General features: G+C 38.7%; 1 protein-coding gene across 1 annotated transcript; it reads left to right on the forward strand.

Annotated features, from left to right (window-relative positions):
- The first annotated feature begins 209 nt into the window (after window positions 1-209).
- On the forward strand, window positions 210-22,998 carry LOC127440633 (matrix metalloproteinase-14-like). The gene is made up of 10 exons (XM_051697353.1): window positions 210-699; window positions 12,838-12,986; window positions 13,428-13,550; window positions 14,000-14,307; window positions 14,772-14,933; window positions 17,943-18,109; window positions 18,209-18,347; window positions 18,475-18,625; window positions 18,738-18,853; window positions 20,639-22,998. Exons 1-10 carry the CDS (start codon window positions 607-609, stop codon window positions 21,073-21,075), a joined length of 1,845 nt encoding a protein of 614 aa, XP_051553313.1. The 5' UTR covers window positions 210-606; the 3' UTR covers window positions 21,076-22,998.
- Window positions 22,999-25,539: the final 2,541 nt, after the last annotated feature.

Here is a 25,539-nt window from a genome sequence, read left to right on the forward strand (position 1 = left end):
AGAAAACCCATGAATGAAATTCGCTAAAATCTAAATAATACTTTTTTTTTTTTGCTGGCAGATGAAGTATTTTCTCTGTCCACAAGGTCGAGCCAACCAAAGCAGAAAAAGGTCGTCAGCAAGGCCATTAATTTCGAGCAGTTGAGAAGGGAACGGGATGGGCTAATGCTGAGGAGGGAGGGCTTTGGGTTTTTAGGATCAGTTTTTTTGACAACACCTATCGAGCGACCACGTCTACATCCCAGAGAAAGGGGCAGCTGTGCATATGAGAACGAGGACTGAAATCTGAACCAACTAGCGCAATGAAAGAGAAATAGGACAAAGAGAACAAGATTTGGACACCGGTCTCTCAGTGCAATATTTCCAAAGATTAGCGAATAAAAAATAATCGATGACCTATAAAGAAACAGTCATTGCGTTGCACCATTAATCCATGTAGAATTTGTTAACATTTCGATAAACTTCAGTATTGTCCAGTTCCCGTGAATTTTGTACCACAAAAGTAGTAGGCGCTTTTTTGGATATGTTTTGACAGTTACAAAGATCAACCAAACTTAACTGAGAGTAATACACGTATTTTCATCGAAAGGACTCATCCACTGAAGAATGATTTGGAGCGGGTTTACGGAGCTGTCGCTCATATTCTTGGGCTTTCTGTGCCTGCACAAAGCGACCTCAAAACAAGACATGAAACCCGAGGTGAGTATCTTTCATTCTGTTTGAGACTTGAATTTTTTACTGATAACACATTTAAATCTAGATTGTGCTGTGGCAGATGTTATCTTGTGTGAAAAATGCAGATGTTGAGATTTAATTTTCAATCCATTTTCTAAGTAGAGGAACATTTTATGCGCGAAGTATAGATAGATAAGAGTTTGGTTTATCTTGTAGCCTATATTAGGATTTCAAATTATAACTACATATAATTCATGACGTGCTAACATCCATATGACGGACCTATGTCTATACCAAAATATATAAAAGACAACACTTTTTAAACAAACGCATACATCAAAGGTAAAACCTTCTGGACAATACAAAAAACACTACTTATATATGCATGCCACAACACGCATGACCTTCAATGAAATGCTTCACTTGTAAACACAGATCCAGATTATGATATGAAAGAGCCACTCATGTGGTTCAGACTTGACAAGATAAGACTGATCATTAAAGTGTCCTTCCTTTTAAGTTAATAGGATGAATTTCACTAAACCTGTCAAAACATATCCGTATCATATTTCACCCCAAAATTCCCTCAGACCTTTAAGATTATTATTATAATTTTTTGCATTGTGACATTATCATGACAATTTTCCTCCAAATTCTTATTAGTTATGCACAAATCTAATTATTATAACTGTAATGCGAATAAAACATTATATCATTTTGATTTATTTATATATATAATGGTAGGATTTGTTGTATTACCTTTAATTTTTATGATTTAAATAAAATCATTGTAGTACAGTTATTTTGAACTGTAATACGAAAAAAGAAATACGGTTGTACAGTAATGAGAATCTAATGAGAATCACCGTTGGGAACAGTGATCTACCGATATGAGTTTTTCAATGGCCAGTGCCTATACAATATCTAGAGAGCAGGATGGCCGATATACATGCTGATAAACATAATGCAATTTAACAACAGCAAATCAGATTTCATGTAAGATTTATTCAAACTTGCATAAACTTGAAAAGCTAAAAACCTTGAAAACAGAAAGTGTTGACTATCCATTGACAAATCTAAGTCAACACTTCTGTTAATCTGCTAAGCACATGCAGGTATCGGCCTATGCCAATAATTGCAAAATGGGCCTGGCATGATATATCGGTCTATCACTAGTTGAGAATAATAAGACTTAGAGAAATTTCAAAAGTAAAACATCTAGACACATTACAGTCATGAGAATTTGGAGGGGAAATGAGTTCAATTGTCATGACAAAAGTCTCCCTATGCAAAAAAAAAAACAAATGCCTTGTTTTCTTTAAGCACAATATAATTATTATTATTTTTTTCTGTTTGATTTTGGTGTGAAATGTGACCTTGACATGTTTTCCTGAGATTCACCAATAATACATTTAAAATAATAAAACTAGTTTAATTTTATAGATCACTTTATAGCACTATAATTTCCATTTTAACTCACAGTGTAATAATGAAAATCAGGAAATATTAGGCAAGGTTATGGATGTGTTATTTACAGGATTTGAAATAAAATGAAATCGTTAAACGTGGAAGACTTCATTAGCTGCCAGTCAGTATTAATCAGTGCAGATGTTTTGCCTCAGGGTTTAGCATTGAGAATCTGTGATCTCTCTGCTCAGTGATCAAAGTAAACACTTAGAAACTAGGGGAGGAGTACACAATTCTGAATTTAGGTCATGTGAGAGACCACAGAGTTTGAAAGATGCTGAGGAAGCAAAACAATTAAAAATAAAAAGAAATAAGGGACGACCAATCACCACAGGAAAACAGTAAAGAAAAGTCATGACTGTAATGTTGTGGAGAGTGTGAAATTGATATGCTGAGGATGTGTTTAGGGGGAGAGGGCTTTTTTTGCACCCATAAGCAGAGAGGTATAATGGTTGACATCTGTCTTTAATTTTGGTCAGAAATGAGAAGAGGGGTTTTGATGTTTTAACTTCATATGGGCTGTTTTCTTTCTCTCTCTCTGGTCAGCTTTGGCTAGCAGGAAGTCATCACAATCCTGCAGGAAGTTCTCCTGTTTCCTAAAGGATATCCTTATGCGACAGACCCATGCACACCTGTGATTTTGAATTCTATTAGTATCTATATCCTCCAGCTTTTGTTGTGAAAGTTGGAGGAAAAAGTCAACTATATTTATACTCCCACACAGACAATCATTATTTCTGGTACATTTCTCGTTAGTGACTGTCATGGATAAGTAACCTGATGATGAGTGATACAAATATTTATGCAGCACTTCCAGGGAATTGTGAGTTTAACAGTATGTGTAGCATCATAGTGTTTTATTGGATGGTGCATTTGGCCACAGATGGCTAGTCACATCCTGGATAGAACAGAACCAGAGGAAATGGGCAGGGGATTTTCCCCTTTATGGGCTTGACCACACTGCTCTTTAGAACAGATGTGAGATGGTGCCAACCGTAAGAGGTAGTGGCAAAGTGTAGGGAAGGAAGCAGGATATTAATGGGGGTGGCATGTTTCAGAAAAGAGACACAAAGAGATGGGAAAGAAGGGGGATTGATCTGTTCAGACAGGAAATGTGGGGTGTAAATGATGCAAGTCTGCATAAAGAATAGAAGTTATTGTAGGCTGTGATGTCATTTCAGAAATAATAGAATAATAGTATGAAAGGCGAAAGTGGACGGCAAATTGTCCATTTCCGGTGGCGCTTAATGCCAAACAACCCACAGACCATTGCATCAAGTATGAAAAAGTCTTCCCTTCCTATGTAAGATCCCCAATCTTCCTATTATACACTTTGGTATGGTGACGCATAATGTGTCCATGGACTTTTTTATATTATATTTTATATATTATATAAATATTTATATTTTATATTCAAGATTTTAGGTAAAAACGGACATTAATGTGTACTGGAAATTGTATATCTTAGGTCAAACTGGTCAACATTTCTTTTAGGTTTTTCACCATTTTTAATTAAATTTTTGCCTTCACTAGCTCATTTGATGTGGTCCTGGGGTGTAACAATTGAATGTTAAGTACAAATATTCCACGTAGCCTCTCAAGTCAAATGAGTTTAAAAAAACTGCATGCATAATAACTATAAAAGCATTGGTAAAATGCCAATTCTTTAAAAAAATAAAATAAAAATAATAATAATCTAAAAATAGTTTTAGATTGACTACCCATTTTCCAGGTAAATTAATTTTTTTTTCTGTCCTATCTTACAGTTAAATGGGCAAGGACCTGTTTGACAACTGTCAGCTGGTGAATGTGTGCACATTGGAAAGTTGAATATTTACTGGTATCTTCAGACCCTTTCAGAGTCCATCCACTAGTATTCATTGAAAACATTTTTGATTGTGATTTTAACATCATAATAATTGGGGAACATTTTCCCTAATAGAACTACTAATTAAATTCCAAGTTTAAATGAATTAAATATTAGGGATGTAAGGCTGTCACAGAGATCCTAATGCTGTTGTGTATAAATCTGCTTGGTTGTGATCACATTAGACAACCCTTTTGGAAAATGAGAGTCCTAATGTTGATGCAGTGTTGATACATTTAGCCAGTTGTTGAGGTTCATTAACGTAACTCGAGTGGCTGAACTGCATTGTTTATTGAGGCTAAGATGGATTTTGTTTTATTCAACTGGCCCAAAATAAATGCAAGTTGTGAATAATTTTTCCCTGAAAATTGCATGTCTTTCACATAGTGTCTCTGATATTGCTGTGCATATGTCCGCAATTACAGACACTCACAAAGGTACTTAATGTATTGCTTCTTTTTGTAGATTGCAATTTATTTTATGAATGCAAAATGTGCCTTGGTATGTATAATATCACTGTGTCAGGCTGTCAATGGTCTAAATGGCAATGACAAAAATATTACCAAATTAGTCATTTGCAAATGAGCGAACATGTGCTCTTTTGGATACTTAAATGTATAAATCTCTGGAAATGTAAGTATTGCATAGCCAGACTTTTGACTTGTGGCATACATTCTGGTCCTTTTTTGCAGCTTATTCTGACCAGGAGACACACCTCCTGGACAGGAAGAGACCGTCTGACCGACATGTGAAACAACCAACCACAGTTTGTTTAGTTTTTCTGTGCAATTTAGGCCAGGGTAAATATTAAATTGATGATACAACAATAATAGCCAGTGCCAAAAAAACTCAAAATCTTCAATATATGGCACAGCAATCTCCATTAATGTTTGTAAAAGAAACAGTGACATAATTAGCAGAAATATGAGTAGACTTAGTGATCAGAATTTCTGTCCATCCACAAGTAATAAGTACTTATATTTTCATGGACAGAAAACAAAAGCGAAATATACAGTTCTGCTTGCTACTTAATTGCATCACACAAAACCTGAAGCTGAAGCCACAAACCATTCAAATGAGCTAAACTAGTGATTAGCTCTTGCTTACAAGTGCTCATAATATCAACCTAGTTCACCGTTTTGTTTTATCAGTGAACTGATAAAAACCTGTGAGCCCCAAACTCTTGGAAGTTGCATTGCAGTAGGGCAATCTGATTGGAGCTTGTGATTTTTACCAGTTCTTTGCATTTTTGTGTGCAATATACATCAGAAAGTCAAAAGTGGACAGTTGATTAAGAGAATATGAAAATGTAAGCTTTTCCCAGTCCCAGAAACTTGGCCTTGATTCTTAGTATAATTACATATTCATAGACTGGCCATCTTGTGAAGCTGGTGTAACCGCTCCTGCTCAACCCGCTCCGAGCGGGATTTTTGTCTCCGACATGGGAGGTGGGCACACTAATGAGGAGGCTAAAGGCTACAGCCTCTAGCATCAGTCGCTAGTGCACCTCTTGAGAAAAGGGGAGTGAGATTTACACACACTGCACAGCACGTACCAGCTAGCTACCGTTACACTGGCACCACCACTATTGCAAAGCACAGCAGAAAAGGATGGTACACAGCTAGTCATGCATGTGACTGATATGTGTCCTAATAGCATGTAGGACTTTGGTGAAGAATGAGTTAACTGTACTATGAAAGTGTAAGGGTGCTCTTTTTTTGTGGACAGGTCTATGAGGAGGACAGGAAGTACTGGCAGAGAGAGTTGGACTCTGCTCAGATGGGTTTAGTTAGATTTTACAACTTGTTTTTAAGAAATGCAAGAAACGTTGCACAACACCAGGACATTACACATGATGTTTTTTCCCGTTTCAGCTGACAAATACCTGTTCTTCGCCAAAACACTCTTCACTTCGCATTATTTTCATCTATCACACTCTTAACCATCCCCCACCATCTCATATCCCATAACAAGCCTTCTTTTCCTCATATGGATATAACAGTGAACCTTTGTTTGTGCCATGGAGTACTGAGAGTGATACAGCCAGAGAAACTGTGCAAAGCAATGGATAATGATAGAAATGAATTGAGAAGGCTTAACAGGGATTTAAAGGAATAGTTCACCCAAAGATTTATATTTTTTCATCATTTGCTCACCCTCAAGTTGTCACAAACTGAACTAATTGTTTTTTCATTGCACAAAAGGTGAATTTTTTTTAATTTTTTTTTTAATAAAAGCAAATGAGGACTGGAGCTGTTAAGCTTCAAAATGACAAAAAGCCATAAAAGTGTTACAAAAGTGGTCTGTACAACTAAAAAATTTTAATTGTGGTTCACTTCATACAACCACTAAAACCTTCACATTCACCATTCATGAGCTTTTATTACAAAAGTAGCCATGTCTGATTTCTGAACAAATCTTTGTTTTGAGTTGGATCTTTTCAATTAATCAAGTGATCTGGTTCACAAAACCAATCTAAATGATTTGTTCATGAATCGAACTGATCAGGTTCTCAAGTTCAGTGATCTGGTGACAGCGGTTCCTGTGTTAACAGGTCATTGGAGGGGAAGATTTATTAGTGAATAACAACTAAAATTTTGGTCTGTTTCACACTAAAAGATATGACATGACTTTGGAAGACTTGAAAGATACCACACAAGTCATATGGACCACTTTTATTATCCTTTATGGTGCTTTTGTGTCCTTTTTGAAGCTTGAAAGCTCCAGTCCCCATTCATTGTAAATGCATGAAAAAGAGTTTCTTCAAAGCATCTCCTTTTCTGTTCAGCAGAAGAAAGAAAGCCATACAGGATTGCAATGGCATAAGAGTGAGTAAATTATGACAGAATTCTCATTTTTGGATGAACTGTTCCTTCAACAAAGATGAAATCACAAAGATGAGAAAAGATTCTTTGAGAGGAAGGAACAAATGAAAAATAGACTGCAGAAGGAAGGAATAGAGTGTGAGAGAAACAGGAAGTCCTTCTTTTGAAAAACAAATTTTCCAGGATTGCATCAACTTGGAATCCATGCCCTAAAGCATCTAACTTGGGACGTAATCATATCTGCTTCCAAAAAATACACACAAAAACACATTCAGCCAAAAAGGACCATAATAGACATAAAAAAATGCTAATCACGCCAAGGAGACTCTCTGTTGTTGACACTTTATTCACATGGGGGGGAAACCATGAGACAAAAGGCCGCACAATCTCATGTGATCCACGTTTTTCTTAATACAAGCAACAGCTGAACGAGGCTGTACTGAGGCCCCGCTGGGCATGTTGACCTTCATTCCTGCAGAACCGTTAGAGTAACAGTGGTTGAGGAGGTAGAGAAGGCGGGATTACTGCATAAGAGCTCCATCTCTGAGGTTTAAATGGAATTAAACAGAAATTCCCTGGGAAATTACTGACTGACAGTGTGGTTTAAATGGAGACATTGACTGTCTCTTGGAGGGAGTCACAGACAGATATTCCTTATTATCATTTTGATCCATCATCATTCTATAACACTGTGACTAGACATATTTTTGTGCTGTCCCTGAGAGAGATCTGACTTTCCCTGTTCTACAAAGAGAGAATGCAGCTTCATTATTTTGCCTCAAAGGAAAGCAAGGTCATACATTTTAGAATCAATATAGACCCACACTTCACTTGATTGTAACAGTAAAAGGGTGGGCAAGGAGGAGGCGAGAACCGGCTGAACAATCAACATAAAGTTTAATGTAAAACTCAACTTAAAACAACATAAAACAAACACACACACATGCAGCACGGCCGCATGCGTCTCTCACTTTCCCGAACTTGCATCTCCGGCTCCCCTTTATCTCGCTCTCCCGCTTACCATCTGATTCATTGCACCCTCACGGCCCGGCCACGCCCTCCTCCTCGTCACATTCCTCCCCCGCCTGATGCAGGCCAGGGCGCCACCACACTGACTCCCCCCCCCCCCCACCATCTCTGGAGGGGAGATGCTGCCCTTCCGGCCGTTCTGTCAGCCAGTGGTCCACCCCGGCTCCTGGAAACCTGGGGAGAGACGAAGGGAGGCGTGGGGAGAGGGAAAGGGCGAGCAGGAGACACACAGAGATAGAGAGAGGAGAGAGAGAGAAAAGCTTGCTCTCCGGACACGCTGATGTCCGGCCCTCGCCCGCTCCTCTGCCCTCTGGTGGACGACAGCTTGCTCCTCCCCCGGCGGATGGCAGCGAGCCCTCTGACCCCTGGCAGATGACAGCTCGCTCCTCCCCTTCTCGCCAGATGGCAGTGGTTCCTCCAGCTCTCAGAGGCCGGCAGTGACCCCTCCGTCCCCAGGCCAGGGTTGGGGAGTAACGGAATATCATGTGTATTTTGTTGATTCATGTTTTTCATGTCTTTTATTTTGAAATTTCTAGTTCCTGTTTCATGTCATGTGTTTCCCTTGTCATGTGATTTCATGTTTCCCTCCATGTTCATGTGTCTTGTTTTCATTGGTTGATTGTCTTGTTATCTTGTTTAGAGTTCTTTGTGTTTATTGGTTATCTTTGTCATGTGTTCTCCCATGTCATGTATTTAACCCTCATGTTTTCCATGGTCCATGGGCAGGTATTGTTGAGTGTTGTGGTTTCAAGTTTATGTCAAGTTAAAGCCAAGTTCATGGTTTTTGTTTACATTTGTAGTTAGGGTTTTTGGATTTCACTTTTGTTAATAAATTTGCACTTGGATTCTTTACTTCATCGTCTTTGTCATTGCCAGTGCCAGCAACAACGTTACACGGAATACATGTAACGGGATTACGTATTTAAAATACAAAATATAAGTAATTGTATTACACTACAGTTACAATTTAAATAATTGGTAATTAGAATACAGTTACATTCAAAAAGTATTTTGATTACTGAAGAGATTACTTTGCATTTTATTGTCATTTGTTTCATTTAATATTTAGTCCTTTCAGATGGAAAACATTTATCAATATAAATGATGCGATTTAAAGAGCGTTTGAACAGAACCGCTTTCTTATGATGTGTTACATTCATACGAGCAGAGAGAGAAGTAAGTTTGAAGTAAGTTTGGTGCAGAAGAAATAGAAATAAACCTTGTGTAAATTGTCAGCTTTACGCTAAGCTAAAATGCTATTTCTAGCCATTTTACATGCACGTTACCAGGCACGATCATATTTTTTTATCAAGAAAATTCACGTTGGATCATAATTTCTTTTTTCTAGTAAGACCTTTGATATTAGGGCAAAAATCTTATTCTTGATAATAATTTTTGTATTGTTTTCCTGTAAAAATATCTAAAAATCCTTAAAACAAGATCAATTAGATTTATCTTGTTTTAGAAACAACACTGCATAAGATATTTAGGTTTTTCAGAGAATGTATTTTTAACATGTGTATTTTGTCTTACTGTATTGGCAGATTTTTAACAGTCAAAACAAGTGAAAAAATCTACCAGTGCTGAAGAAGTAATCCAAAGTATTTAGAATATGTTACTGACCTTGAGGAATCTAATGGAATACATTACAAATTACATTTTACAGCATGTATTCTGTAATCTGTAGTGGAATACATTTCAAAAGTAACTGCGAGGACTCCGCGACAGCACATCCTTCCTCCCTCCTGGGTTTTGGCACCTTTGTAACAGTTAAATGACGGGCAAGGAGGAGGCGGGAACCTGCTGAACAGTCAACATAAAGTTTAATGTAAAACTCAACTTAAAACATCATAAAACGGGAGGGCTGGACTGTGAATCGAATGGGAGAGCCCACGGCCTGGACGTGCTGACTCTCGCTGCATTCGAACGGGAGAGCTCTTGCTGCATTCAAATGAAGTAAGTAGAGTTATTTTAAACAAGAGCCCTCCCCTCTTTGCGATTTGAATGGGCTGAATCCTCAAGCACGGGACTGCACAATTTCATGTGAGAATGGTTTATGCTGCATTTTTCTGAGCTTGCACATTGCTGCGAGCGGCTGAAACCGCAAGCGTGTGCCCGCACATCATTTGTTGGCATAAAAATAGGTTGCGTGGAAAAACAGCAACGGGTGCAGGCCCACACGGCATTGGAGGGTTGAACACTTGGTACTTGAGTGAATATATGCTGTATTTTAAAGGAGCTCCCTGTGCGAAGCGAAACAGGCTGAATCCTCGAGCATCGGATCACTGGTGTTTTCGTGTGAAAAGTTTATGCTGCATAGAACTCACTCTGCAATACGAATGGGTTAAGTCATCAAGCACGGCATTTGACGTGAGGGTGTATGGTAGGCTATGTTCGAATGAAATTGATTGGTGCAGAGGTGCGAGTTTTTGTTTAAATGTTTAGGGAAGACCTAAAACTATCCGATTGTGTCGAACGCTAGGTGGGTAATGGTTCGTTTGGTATGGGTGGCACAATGTAGTTACGGGGCTTCAGATGCTTATACGCATGTGTGATGCTCCTGTTCTACCCGCTCTGTATGGGACTCTAACCGGCCTCTCCGGTGTGGAAGGCGGGTGCTCTAACAAGGAGGCTAAAGGCTATAGCCTCTAGCGTCAGTCCCTAGTGTACCTCTTGAGGTCAGGAGAGTGAGGTTTATACACATTGCACAGCTATCTATCAGCTGGCCACCGTTAAACATGGCTTGAAAGACGTGCCGCGGTTGTGGCCCATGAACGGCGCATTGTGCTGTTTGCAGTGTAGTGGGAGTTTGTCGCATGGCCCTAAAGATGCCATGGTTGCTGCGCTTGGACAGCGCGTTTGCGCTGTTTGCAATATAGTGGGAGGTTTAGTCCCGTGGCCCAAAAGACGCTGCGGTTGCGGCACCTGGACGGCACATTGTGCTGGTTACGGATGTATTGAGCCAATAGTAAACAAGGTAACATAGTAAATGTTGCGTCTGCGGATGCCTGAACGTAACTTTTTGCTAGATTAAATGTCGGGAGCATGTGTGAAGCAATGTCAGGGAATATGCTAGCGTGTGTGTACATACAATGTCATTTAAGGTTGGTTTGTTGTGAAATTAGAAGGCATCTGAAACTACATATCCAGATATATACCATCACTTGTGGCCATTCATTCTTTAGGAGTATGACCGCCACCTGCTGTACGTCTTGCAAAGGTGAAGTGTTGCATATAAATATTTTTGTGAGGAGGGAATGCTCCACTTGACCCCCGGAGAATTGGAGCCCAGCCTTCAGCTGGCGCTGCGTGTTCTGCTCCTCCAGCTTTCACTCTGAGCTCCTCAAGCTCCGGTGAGTAAGGAGTTTTCTCCAATGAGCTCGGGTGCTGCGAAGAGGCGAAACGTATGTCAGAGCAGGTGCTGCTGTGAGATCGAGCTCGCGCTAAAGTGTCTGATTGATTTGAGAAGATGTTGTAATTAGAATTATTTCAATTAGAGAGACTGTTAATGCTTAGAAACGAAGTGAATAACGGTGTAGAATAGTCATTAGAATAAAAGAGCTTTGCCGCTGCATTGCCTATGGAAAAGTATGACCACCACCTGCTGTACGATGTACGTCTTGCTTAGGTGAAGCGTTGCTTACCAATAGTTTAGTGAGGAAGAAATGCTCCACTCCACCCCTGGAGAATCAGAGCCCAGGCTTTAGCTGGCACTGCATGTTCAGCTCCTCCAGCTTTTGCGCTGAGCTCCTCAAGCTCCGGTGACTAAGGAGTTTTCTCTAATGAGCTCGGGTGCTGTGAAAAGGCGAAATGTATGTCAGAGCAGGTGCTGCTGTGGCATCGAGCTCGCGCTAAAATGTCTGATTGATTTGAGAAGATGTTTTAATTAGAGTAGCGGTCATTTGGAAAGAGTTTGTTTGTTGCATGATTGCTCCTGAAATCTGAATTGAATAAACACGCTCCGAAGGGAGCTTTGAAGGGAGAACAATCCTCAAAAAAAATAAAACAATAAAATAAAATCACTTTATTGTCACTCAACCATATACACAAGTGCAACAGTGGATGAAAGTCTTGGGTGCGGTTCAACATAGCAGTATGACAATTACAATAAACATCTGATTTACACATAACACAGTTTACACATCTTGTTACACAAAACAAAATTCAATATACACCTAATAATATACAATATACAGTATACACAAAATAAGACTGTATACGAAAAAAAAATTATATACAGTATACACAAAATAAGAAGACTGTATACAATAAATATACAATTAAACAGAGTGTACATCCAAATCCTGACGAGAATCACATTTTCCCTGTCTATAAAAGGTGCATCTTACTGTCATAGAAATATGCCTGACATTCAACAAGGACACAGTTAATGCACAAAAGAGCATAAGTCCATATTTCTATTCTTCTAATCCATTATATACAGTCCATACACACTACCAAATTCTTGTAAATGTGCTGTCTTTATTTATATCACTGATGTTTGTCAGGGAATGGAGTATATAATAAGACGCAGACAGTGCAAGAACTTCAGAAATAAATTGCACCCAGCCCATTAGTGCTTTGCAGACAGTTTGCCAAACCCACTTGAACCTAGACTTAGCGCATGCTGCTCTTAAAATAGCGCCCAATGTGTCAATATCAGGGGCACAACTATCCATTTAGTACCCCAACTCAATAAAAATGACTCACTTTCATGTATCAAACTTATGCAGCACCAAATGTATAATTGTGCTAATGGAAGGGGAAATTATTACAACCAAAGTGCTTATTTTCTAAAATGAAGTCACATAACAGAAACTATCATGGATGACACTGTCAAAATATGCCCTTATGTTATCCTAAACTCAAAAACGGAAAAAACAAATAAAATATTTCAACATCCATTAAACTTGTAAGATAAATTTGTTAAAGAAAAGTTTTTGTTACTTTTGTTACCTACCTCTCTTGTTCTAGGCATGGCTACAGCAATATGGTTACTTGCCACCCGGTGATCTCCGGACACACACTGCTCGCTCTCCACACTCTGTCTCCTCTGCCATTGCTGCCATGCAGAGATTCTACGGCCTGAAAATCACTGGCAATATGGATCCCGCTACTCTTACGTAAGTCAGCTGCTTGCATACTGTATACATAGTGGTTTTAAGTGATCATTTTTAGAATACATTTTACTATTGTGTTAACAAGTGTTGTCATGTCTAGGGTTGCATTTCTGTAAAAGCTGACAGTTGCATGTTTTTAAAAAGTCTATGCATCCTTCATGTCAAAAAAATAAATTTTCAGTTAGGTGATACCTTTCTCCCTTCATGGGAGCTGTGCTTTACTGATCACCTGTGGCCAGTTCAGAAGATTAAAGAGCTAATAAATAAATAAATATGTGGAATGGAAAACTTTGTATATTGTGTCAGCAATCTACCACTGGTGTGCAATGGTGCATGGAAGATGTAGAATATATGAGGACAGAAATTAACATCCTGTCCAAACTCAAACTTAAATTAAATCTATTGTGCGGTGGATGATCTAATGTGTTGGATGGTGATTGCCAGGGCAATGAAGAGGCCCCGCTGTGGCGTCCCAGACAAGTTTGGAACAGAACTGAAGAGCAACCTGAGAAAGAAGCGCTATGCGATCCAGGGACTGAAGTGGGATAAAAATGACGTCACATTTTGGTAAGGGACAACCCAAAAAAAGAACATTCTGGCATCATTTACTCACCCTCATGTCACTCCAAAATTTTCATTTTTGTGTGAACTATCCCTTTAAATTAATTCTGCTCGATCAATAAAGGAAAAGTGAATTTTAAACTGTATTTAGGTCATTTTAGGCCCAAATACTCAGACCGAACCATTACCGATTAATTGAGGTTTGCTGTCATAAACGTTTAGATTTGGCAGTGGGAATTCTTCAGTAAATACACACCACACTTATGGAAAAGTCATCTTCAGCCCTGCTATAAGACTCCACTGCAACCTGGGCCAAAATTCCTGTGTGACTTGTCTGTAATGTAAATCACTGTTTTCTCCCCTCTCCTGCCTTTATTCCTCTTTTTCCTAAGGCCTACTTTTCTCTGATTGCCTCACCAATTCACCCTTTTTTATCATCTTTTTCTCCTTCTCAGTATACAGAATTACACACCAAAGGTTGGGGAGTACGAGACCTTTGAGGCAATCAGAAAAGCCTTCAAAGTGTGGGAAAGTGTTACACCTCTGCGATTCAGAGAGATCCCTTACAGTGACATCAGAGACAAGGTTGAAAACTTTGCAGACATCATGCTCTTCTTTGCTGATGGTTTCCATGGTGATGCCAGTCCATTTGATGGTGAAGGAGGCTTCTTGGCCCATGCCTACTTCCCAGGCAATGGCATAGGAGGGGACACACATTTTGATGCAGCAGAACCTTGGACAATCGGCAACCGTGATCTGTTGGGTAAAGAGTGCAAATATCAGTAGAAATTAAGGAATACTCTGGATCCCCTAGGGTTCTCATTTGTTTGACAAATATGTCAGTATGGTTGGTGGTTCTTGTTAAAACATGCATAAAAGAGCGTAGATAAACTTAGAATGGCCTGCTTTGAATATTTGTGTAAGAAAGCAAAAGGCATGCCAAAGCAGGTGTGTTTGCTGGATATGTGCATGCTTTTGTTGCACTGGGTTTGGCCCCAGGCCTTGACTCAGCCTTACCTTTTCATGAGATTGTTTGGAACATCTTTGTCTGAAAAGCTTTTTTTTATTCTCTGAATTTTCCTGCTTTGACCTAAATGCTAATATTCAAAAAGTTTTATTGTAGACTACACTACAAGTGACACTACTGTGAGTAAATGATATGAGAATTTAAATTTTTGGGTGAACTATTCCTTTAACCTAACATGGTTATCTCTTAATTTCACGCAGGTAATGACGTGTTCCTGGTGGCTGTGCATGAACTGGGTCACGCCCTGGGTTTGGAACACTCCAATGACCCCTCTGCCATCATGGCTCCCTTTTACCAGTGGATGGACACAGAGAACTTTGAACTTCCTGAAGATGACCGTAGAGGCATTCAGCAGCTTTATGGTAAGGAAGGCAATGTCTTTACAACTTTAAATAGTTCCACCACACTATAGTTCTTTTGAAGATGTGTAGATATTACAGATATTACAGATAATTTATTGATATTTTATTTTTATGTTTAATTCAACATAAAACACTGAACTGAAACATAACAAAAGTGCACACACAAAACACTGCGTGCGTCTATCTCTCTCTCTCTGGCATCCCCGGCTCCTCCTTTTATCTCTCTCACGCTGATTGGGCAACTCAGCGCCGGGTGTGAATCCTCTCGGCCCGGCCACGCCCTCCTCCTCGTCACATACCCCCACCGCCCGATTCAGGGGAAACCTCTGGTCTGACTTACTCCCCCCTCCCTCCCTTCCTGGAGGGGAGAAATTGCCCCTTCGGCCATTCCGTCGCCGGCTGGTCTAACCCGCTTCATGGGTACCTGGGTAGGATGAGGGGAGGGGAGAGAGAAAGATAGCGGGAAAGACAGAGAAAATAAAAAAAAACCTCTGGTTCCTGAAAACGCCACCATTCGGTCCTCAGCCAGCTGTCCAGCGATCCTCTGCAGCGCTGGGCAATGACACTGCATTACGCCTCCTGGTGGTTGGCAGCGGCTCCTCCGTCCCCTGGCGGATGGCAGCAGTTCCTCCGGGCAGGCGTCACAGAGCTGTTGCATGAAGGCAAAGGGCAGACGCGCGTGTCCATCTTCATCGAACACAAGAGTTGTCGGTGCTGTTTGGGGCTGCGACCAAATCGCTGCAAGATGGATTTCAGGTTATTGTACACCAGGATACTCGCCGGCGGTAGTTGCTGCGCCGCGAGCTGGACTTCCCCGGACGACAGTGGGATGAATCTGTCCGCCCACTGAGCATGCGTCCAGCTCCATATCTCGGCCGTTCTCTGGAAGAGGTCTAGGAACGCCTCCGGATCATCTTCTGCCCCCATTTTCATGAGGGCGACCGGAGGCATGGAGGCTGTTGTGTCCAGGGTCACGGGCGGGGCTTTCTCCCAGTGCAGCTCTGGATCGCCTGCCAGTCCTCTGCTTGAGCCGAAGCACCTCCTGAAATTTGTGATCCTGGTCCTGGCGCAGTTCAATCAGGGCCTGATGTTGAGCATGATGCATGCTGGCGAGGGACTGGATAACTTCCACCAATGGTGAGGACTCCATGCCGACGTATATTTCTTCCAAATTTATGGGTTTCGGCACTAGTGTAACGGGGTTCATTTGTGGTGTAGAGGAGGAAATGGGAAACGTGACTTCAACTCAAAAAGGTCAGTCTTTAATAACAACTTAAAATAGCTTTCCAGCGTTTAACACACAGACAGCTTTGTACGACTCTCTCTCCCGCTGATTGGACAAAACAGCGCCAGGCGTGAATCCTCTCGTCCTGGCCACGCCCTCTTCCTCATCACATTTACATTTATCAATGTAGTAGATGCTTTTATCCATGTGTCTTGAATGTTACAACAAACTAAAAAAGCAATTCATCCTAGGGAGACAGTATCATGAAAAGTGCTGCAATAAAAAGTTCCAGAATTGCTAGAAAATTATGATGTAGTAAAGAGCTAGTGGTCGACCGAAATGGGTTTTTTAATGGCTGATGCCGATATCCAGAGAGCAGGGTGGCCGATAGGCAGATACAATGCTGATATATGACACAATTTAATATAGTAAATAACATAAACATAAAATTGCTAAAAAAATTATAAACTCTTATTTAGCACTATATTTACTCAATTTCACTCAAAACTTTAACTTTGTAAAAAAGAATCTAAAAAAAATAATATTGTATTTTAAATGGTAGATAGCAGTTTCTTCTGATTTCTGTTTAGTCATAAAATTTTAGTCATTTATTTGCACATGAAGAAATGTTAATATATTAGGAAAAAGGAAATAACAGTACACATAGTACACCAGCAACCATAGATGGCATGTCCACGTTAGCAATCGCAATTTCTCAAAAAATTACATAATCAAACCAATTGCACATTCAGTGCATAGTGAATAAGACATTTACTTGTAGCACATGTGAAGTGCTTTTACTTTGAAGTTGCTCTCACGTGCTCTTGCGGATCCAGCGCGAGCAGCATTCTCCTGATATTTTAAATGGCCTGGATCACCTGCTTGGATTGTCATGGTGTGACCGTCATGATTTGTGAATCAGAGAAACTTTTGATCCTGATCTTTAAGTTTTTGATTCTGGCTGATAGAATATGCGCTTCAAAGGAAGATATTTGATGAGCGCTCGATGGGAAGAAAATGCTGGATTTTCGTGAGGTTTGTGAATTATATATGTTTAAACGAGATATCTGCATATTTGCAGATGGTATATAATAGATGTTTTTTATATTTGCCTTTTATCATTAGAAAAGAAAGTTAAAAGTGACAAGGAATTGCTGAGGAGAGGCTGATAGAAGGGTTAGGGTTAGATAACTTTTGAGTGCTCCACAGAATGTTGGATCTGCTCAAGTTTTGTGAGGTTTGTTTATTACATCAGTTTAAAAGAGATATGTGCATATTTGCAGACGGTATATGATATTAGTTTTATTAATGTTTGCCTTTTTATCATTAGACAAGACAGTTAAATGTTACTTGGAGAGAGAGGGAGAATGAAACAGGCAAGCACTTTAACATTATGAGCTCTAACGTGTCTGCCATGGCTCTGATATGCAGACCATTTAAATGAGACTGTGTTGCACACCGGTCTATTATTGTTGTAACACGATGGCACATAACAATAAAACGAACCGTGACTGGTCGTTTACATGTCTCAGTCGCTTCACATGCAAGCAGATGATTTTTGGCTCCCTCAAGAAACAAATCGTCCAAACAGGAAAATTTATCGGCCGATGCGATAATTAAAAAAAGTCAGAATATCAGACGATTTATCGGCCTCAGCGATATATCGGTCGACCACTATGAAGAGCTAGTACAAATATTTGCAAGCAGTATATAGAATAACCATAATGAAGACATTTGCTAGTTGTAGATAACATTAAACATTTTCATATTTTTGTGCTCTGTAGGTCCAAACACCGGAGGCCGTCCACGACCACCCGTCACCCCTCAGACCCCCCACCACACCCCATACCCCACACCACACAGGCCAGGAGGACCTAGCTTTGGCCCTGATATCTGTGAGGGCCATTTTGACACCATTGCCATTTTCAGAGGAGAAATGTTTGTATTTAAGGTACTAATGGAATATTTGTGAACATATTGAGTTGGATTACATATTGTATGTGCATGTATTGTATATGTATTCATCAATAGCTCTGTCTCTATGTTTTAGGATAAGTGGTTTTGGCGTGTCCGTAATAATCGAGTTATGGAAAATTACCCCATGCCAATTGGACATTTCTGGAGAGGTCTGCCGACAACTATTAATGCTGCCTATGAAAGAGAAGATGGAAAATTTGTCTTCTTCAAAGGTAGTGGTCCTATTCTGTCCTCTGATTTCATTGGAAAGAAGTGGGAAAAACTTGTCCATCATCTTTAAAAGGCCTGCTTATTGCTCCAGTTTCCAAAATAAATACATTTGTCTTCTCTTGTTTTCAGGGGACAGGCATTGGGTGTTTGAGGAGTCAAACTTGGAGTCAGGATACCCGAAGACCCTAAGAGAGATGGGCAATGGTCTCCCTAAGGACAGACTGGATGCAGCCCTCTTATACACCCCAACTGGCAACACGTACTTCTTCAGAGGAAACAAGTCAGTATTGCTTGATATCCCATAATACAGTGTGAAGCATGACTCAGTTGAGCACAGAGGAAATGTACCTGTATATGAAACACTTACCTGTATATTTCTTATCTTCAATCAGATATTATCGTTACAATGAAGAAATGCAGTCAGTGGATTCAGACTACCCCAAACCTATGAGTAAATGGCAAGGCGTTCCAGACAACATCAAGGCTGCCTTCATGAGTCGAGATCAAAGTGAGTCTTTCGTCTCTTTATTTTTATTCTTTTTTTTTTTTTTACTATCTCCAGACTATGCATTTGAGGTCAGAATATCCTTTTTGGGTGAACTGTTGCTTTAAGGTTTCATTTTCATGCATAACATTTTTTCTTTTTATTCTAAAATAGGTGTTCTTTGCTCATTCTTTATCTTAATATGTATACTTTAAGACAGACACATGCACAAAAAACTCTGCATTAACTCAAATAAACACCTATTCACATTGACAATGTCCACACATGTGCTGTCATAAAGCTTTCGGAGAGCTTGCCTTTAAAGGGATAGTTCACCCAAAAATGAAATTTCTTTCATCATTTACTCACCCTCATGCCATCCCAGATGGGTGTGACTTTCTTTCTTCATCAGAACACAAACGAAGATTTTTAGAAGAATATTTCAGCTCCGTAGGTCCATACAATGCAATTGAATGGTGATCAGACCTTTGTTGCTCCAAAAATCACATAAAGGAAACATAAAAGTTGTCCATAAGACTCCTGTGTTTAAATCCATATCATCAGTAGCAATATAATAGGTCTAGGTGAGAAACAGAACAATATTTATGTCCTTTTTTACTCTCTCTCTCTCTCTCTCTCTCTATATATATATATATACTTTTGCATTGTATGGACCTACAGTACAGTACAGAGCTGAGATATTCTTCTAAAAATCTTTGTTGTGTTCTGCTGAAGAAAGTAAGTCATACACATTGGGATGGCATGAGGGTGAGTAAATGATAAGATAGTTTTCATTTTTGGGTGAACTATCCCTTTAAGAGTACAAGTATTGACAGAGTAAAAGTGATGATCTGTTATTTTTCTTTTTGGGCAATCAAAGACTAAAATTTAAAGACCTTTTTTGTTTATAAAAAAAAAGAAAAAAGAAAAAACAGATTGAAGAGGAAGTGTTGCGGAAAACGATTTCAAATCACTTGTAAAATTAACATAAGTAGTGCAGACACATTAAGCTAATGCTTTTTTGTCTGAGCCATGGAATAATAGAGCGCCCACTTTTTCAGCCATCTTGGTGTTTTTTCCATTCATTTTTCCCTTAGGGATTTAGTACAATCCATCATAAGAGTTCTAAGGCATGAACCAAACCAAGGGCGAAAACACAACATTACAAACTTTGATTTGAATCAAAAAAGTATTTGAAAATTGGGCAAAAAGCAAAGGTACAAGACTTACCGTCTTTTACGAGGGCACAAACTATAATCCCATGAAGAATTGCAAATGACTTAATAGAAATAAAAACGATTGAAAAACTATTGATTTCAAGTTGTTAATTGGTGTTAATTCTATTGCAAAATATTCAGACATACACAAATATATAAGTCGTTTTAGACTGTAGGGAGACCGATTTGATTACGTCATTCATAGTGCTTTATGGAAGTGGGCAGTCGCTACAGAGCTCACTTTGGTGCACTTTGTTCACTGCTATTCTCTGATTGGTGGATCTTTCTCTTCAGGATTCACAGCTAGTTTATTTTTTTTTATTTTATTTTTATGAAGTTGAAATAACTAACTGATGACGTCAGTTGAAGCATATACAGTACCATCGATTAACAATCTTAGAGGTCATGGTTGGTCTGTCTTTAATTGTTTATAAGTTATCCTTACAAATCAGTTCGCCTATAGAGAACATGAATTGGATTTAGAGAACCAGACTGTTGCTCTTTATAGTAGTGTGCATTCTTGCAATGCATAGGAACTGTGGTGGTTCTTAACCCTAACCCTAACCTGATCTTTGCTTTCCAAAATTCACAGGTTACACCTACTTCTACAAAGCCAATAAGTACTGGAAGTTTAATAACCAGTTATTAAGAGTGGAGCCTGGATACCCCAAGTCTGCACTTAAAGATTGGATGGGTTGTCCTGATGAAGAGCCCAAAACCGGCGGTGATGGAGGAAGTGACCGTGACCGTGAGCGCGAACGCGAGCGCGAGCGCGAACGCGAGCGTGAACGTGAGCGTGGACGTGAGGAAGACAAGACTGAGGATGAGGGCACAAAGGAGGAGACAGAGGTGATCATACTTGAGGTTGAAGATGCACCCAGCAGCCGTGGAGGGGTGGCAGCTGTCGTGGTGCCACTCATGCTCCTGGTATGCGTGATCTTCACGCTCGGAGCGCTGCTTTTCTTCCGTAGGTATGGCACACCGAGACGCTTGCTCTACTGCCAACGCTCCCTATTGGACAAGGTTTAAAGGTTTAAAGAAGGGAGAACAGAGGAAAAAAGTGGAGGAGAGGAGAGAATTAGGAGAATGCAAGAAGGGGTTTATAGAAGCAGAGCAAAAAGAGAAGCACAAGTCAAAAAGGGACCCTTTATTGTTTACTTTAAAAATTATGCCACTCCTTTTTTTAATATTTTGTAAATAGTGGTCTTAAAGGGTTGGTTCACCCAAAAATTTAATTTCTGTCATCATTTACTGATTTAATGTTGTTCATACCTGTTTGTGTTTCTTTTTATCCGTGAAACCCAATGTGAGATCTTAAGCAGAATGTTAGCCTTATATCTCATTTTGTGTTGCACAGAAGAAAGAAAGTCATATGGCTTTGCAACGACAAAAGGGAAAATAAATAACAAACATTTCTGTTTTGGGTGAACTATCCCTTTAAACATTTTGCTTTTACACCTGTGCCAAGCTCTTCCTGCAAGCTCTAAAAAGGCATATAGTACTTGATTTTTTCACTTTTTCACCTGTTTCACTTTTACTTCATCTCTCCCCTCTTCTCTTACTGTTTTTCTCTTCTTTCCCTTCTGGTGTAGTCCATGACGCCAGCTTATCGCTGTTTGTTTAGCCTTTTTTAAAATGTAATTTTGTAGTTGTGGTTGTTGTATGTCTGACTCATTGTGAATTCTTACCCTCTGTCAAAAACAGTGTTTTGTCCAGATGTTGACAGATTTTCAGTAGACTTTGTACTTATCTCAGGTTGATGCAACCTCACTTACAAATCAAGAACCAAAAAGAACCATGGTACTATCATGGATATTCTCATGTGGTACCATGGTTCGTAGTTCTCAGAGTCATGGAAAACCTGAAAATGTCAGGGAATTTTAAAATTGTGATTTCTAGATTTAGAAAAGTTGTAGTAATCTCTATATTGAGGATACCATTTTTCTGTTTGTGCTCTGCAATATTCTATTGGCAAGAAATTGATCTTTGTAAGTGTAATTTCACAAAAATATTTTACATATTTTTCAACATCCTTCATTGGTCAAAAGGAATGGGAACCCTGATGGTACTGGACATGTACCATGACAATACCATGATATTCTTTGAAGTCGTATTCTTTGATTACCATATTCATGTTACCATGGAACATCAATATCATAACCATTCATTACCATGGTATTATCAGATAACATCACTGTACCATGGTGCCACAGCAGTACTATTTGTAATGGTTCCCAGATGCACAGTTCAAAAGGGATTGTTCATCCAAAAATTCTGTCATCATTTACTCACCTTCTTGTTCTTCCAAATCCTGAACTATCCCATTAAACACTAAAATAGCAAAGGGCTGCAGTCTCTGTGCCCTTCCCACCCCATGCAACAGTTTAAAGAACCAAAGAACTACCATTTCAAAGATATTGATACTTAACCCACTAACAGTGCCTTTAGAAGTCTGCAAAGCTGTGCTGTCTGTCTGTGTCCTCAAGTAGTATAGCTTTATATTGTACTGTATTTTAAATAATTACTATTATTGATAATGATGATGTCATTATCATTATGACTATTAGTATTGTTATTGTTCACCATGACAAGAATGTGTTTTTATTATTATTATTATTATTATTATTATTAACAATTGTCATTAAAATGTCCTGCTGGACAGGCAATAATGTATGTCTTATGAAGTGGCCTTAATTTTGGGGTAAGTGAATGGGTGGGTTTTATATTTTTGAACTGAAATAAATTTAAAATATGAATTTTCACTGCTTGTGTTTACAATTATTCAAAACTTGTGGTGCTATTTTTTTTAGTTTGGAATATAAAATTAGCGGGGAAAACAATAATAATAATAATAATTGAATGATGATGATCATTATCTAAAAAATTAATTGTGCTTTTCTTTCAAACCTTTTTTATGTTTATAAAGTCAGAAATAAAATATTTTGTGTTTTCTTTCCTGTCAGATTTTTCTTTCTTTAGGCTTGTTACTTTCTGCAATATTTTAAAAATGTTGTTTAACATGTTTTTCCAAAACCTAGATTTGTTAAGCCCTTTTTCCCATTCACTTTCCTGTTCAACACTGATTTGAAAGGAAATGCAGTTCTCTCTATCCTATTCTCCAGCTGTTCCTCTTAACCTGCATCCCAGTCCAAGACTTCAAACTTTCCTTAGCTATATTTTCCAAACTTCTCTTTACCTCCCTAAATCCCCTTTAAAATAAGACCTCAAATTAGGGAATCTCATCCAATGCCATAAATAATTACCACACAATAAGACAAACTTCCTGCAAAACAACTACATGATTTTTTTTTTTTTTTTTGCATAGAAATGCATTTCTCTCTTGTCATTTTTGTCCATACTTCTTTCTCTTCCCTCTTGCTGGCACTCGGAAACACTTGGCCATATAAGTGGGATGGAAAAAGCAGGTTATGTCCAAGGATTAAGTGAAACCAGGAATGATTATAATTTTGCAAACCCTTTGGCACAGTTCATAAGGAAACATTTCTCAGTTATAATACAAGTGTGTGTGTGTCATTGAGAATAATTACACTTCCAGATAATGATTGAGGCAAAATCATATGTGTGTCTAAGATAGAGATGACTTTCGCAGTTCCATATGTGTTGGTATTCACATAATGAAGATAGATCCAGTACAGTGGAATGTATAGTGCAAAAAAAAAAAAAAAAAACAGTCTTCTTGTTTTAAGCATAAATCTAATTAAATTGAGTTAGATTAATGTTAATAGAAAATCTTGAGTCTTAATTTCTTATGCAGTTTTACTTTTCAAGGAAATGTATGTTGTTTTCAAGATGTTGAGATATTTTCATCTGAAAACTGATTACGAAAATTATCTTTTTGCAGTGCACTTACTGTTAGATATAAGAGTCTTTGTGAAATAGTTCATTTTGGCTCTCAGAGGCCAGTCACGAGGCTTAAGGGAGGCAAGGGGGATGGACATATGGAGGCCAACACTGAAAAAGAATTCCATCAGCAACATCTGGAATCCAAACTGCTTCAACTGCAGGACAAAGAGAGGCAAACAGGGCTTGTCTGATTACATACTGTTGATGTAATATAAATGAAAGGACCTATAAGATTGCATTGGCACTGGATGCCCTCCACAAACACTGTTCTTTTCAGATCATTAAAATGAAAACCTTTTTTTGTTCCTGATCAAACATCTGTCTAAACATGTGAAGTGTGATTAAACAAGAAAGCAAGAATTGGGATAGACCTTCAAAGACTGTTTAAAGGGATAGTTCACCCAAAAATAAAAATGCTGTCATCATTCACTCACCCTTATCTTGTTTTAAACCTATATGACTCTTTTTCATGGAACACAAAATTAGAATGTTAGCCACAGTCCCCATTCATTTTATTTGCATTTGCAAGAGTTTCTTCAAAACTTGACTTTTGTGTTCCATAGAGAAAGTCATACAAGTTTGGAAATAACATGAGGCTGATGATGACATAATTAGAATTTTTGGATGAAATATCCTATGTCTCATCGAATTGTGAACTGTTGCTCTTAAAGGCTGTCTTTTGTATATATTTCAGTCCGACCGTATCCCCCTACACAAGTATTTTTCACCCTGTGCGGGTTTTAAGCAAGTTCAATCTTTTCCCAGCTGATTCTGCAGTATGAAAAACAACCTCAGCACTTTCTGAGCTGCCCACAATTCCCTCAATTTCTCTCTCTCTCTCTTTTCTCCAGGCAAGTAGATCTGAGTTTCCTCAGTTTCTGCTCAGTGACTTTTTTTTAACTCACTAAACTGGCTTAACTGAAAAAATTAAGCAGCGCCACAAACATTTAAAGTCTCTCTCTCTCTCAGAACACACTTTGCACACTTTTTTATTGCCTGCTTTTTGTTATCTGTTTTACCTCCTGACACTGCTGTGCTTTTTGAAAGTCAGTTTCATGCTATTTAACACCATTACTTCACAGAGGTTCTGTCCACGTTTCATTAGCCAGAAAATTCCTGTCTTTCCTAGACTAAAGATAAAAAGTACAGACTTTAAAATGTCAAATAAAGGAGTTTGAAGGAATGTGTGAAAGAAAAGCCATTAAACGTTACCATTTTGAGGAATTAGCTATTTAACCAAAAATCAACTATTTATAAGTCAGATACTGTAACTGTCTAAATGAAGAGAGAGGATTATATGTATAAAGAGAAAATATAAATGTTTTAGAAAGAAAATTGTGTTAGTGATTTTATTATAATAATTTCTTTAACATGTTTGCTCAATACATGCACACATGACACTCCTAAAAGGAAACACATTTTTATATGATCAGGCCTGTAAAGGATGTAATTGTACATCACTGATGCAGTCAAATTTACAAAGTCTTAATGTAGGTTACACATGGTTTTAGTTTCAAGCCACAAATTCACCAACGGATCAGACTCAGAAGACTTTCTAACACCTAGTAAACAGCTACATTGTATTTAGCCAACAATTGGTGCTCTCTAGTTGAGTCTAGTACATTTCCA

Source organism: Myxocyprinus asiaticus, chromosome 5, assembly GCF_019703515.2.
Source record: "Myxocyprinus asiaticus isolate MX2 ecotype Aquarium Trade chromosome 5, UBuf_Myxa_2, whole genome shotgun sequence".
NCBI lineage: Eukaryota > Metazoa > Chordata > Actinopteri > Cypriniformes > Catostomidae > Myxocyprinus > Myxocyprinus asiaticus.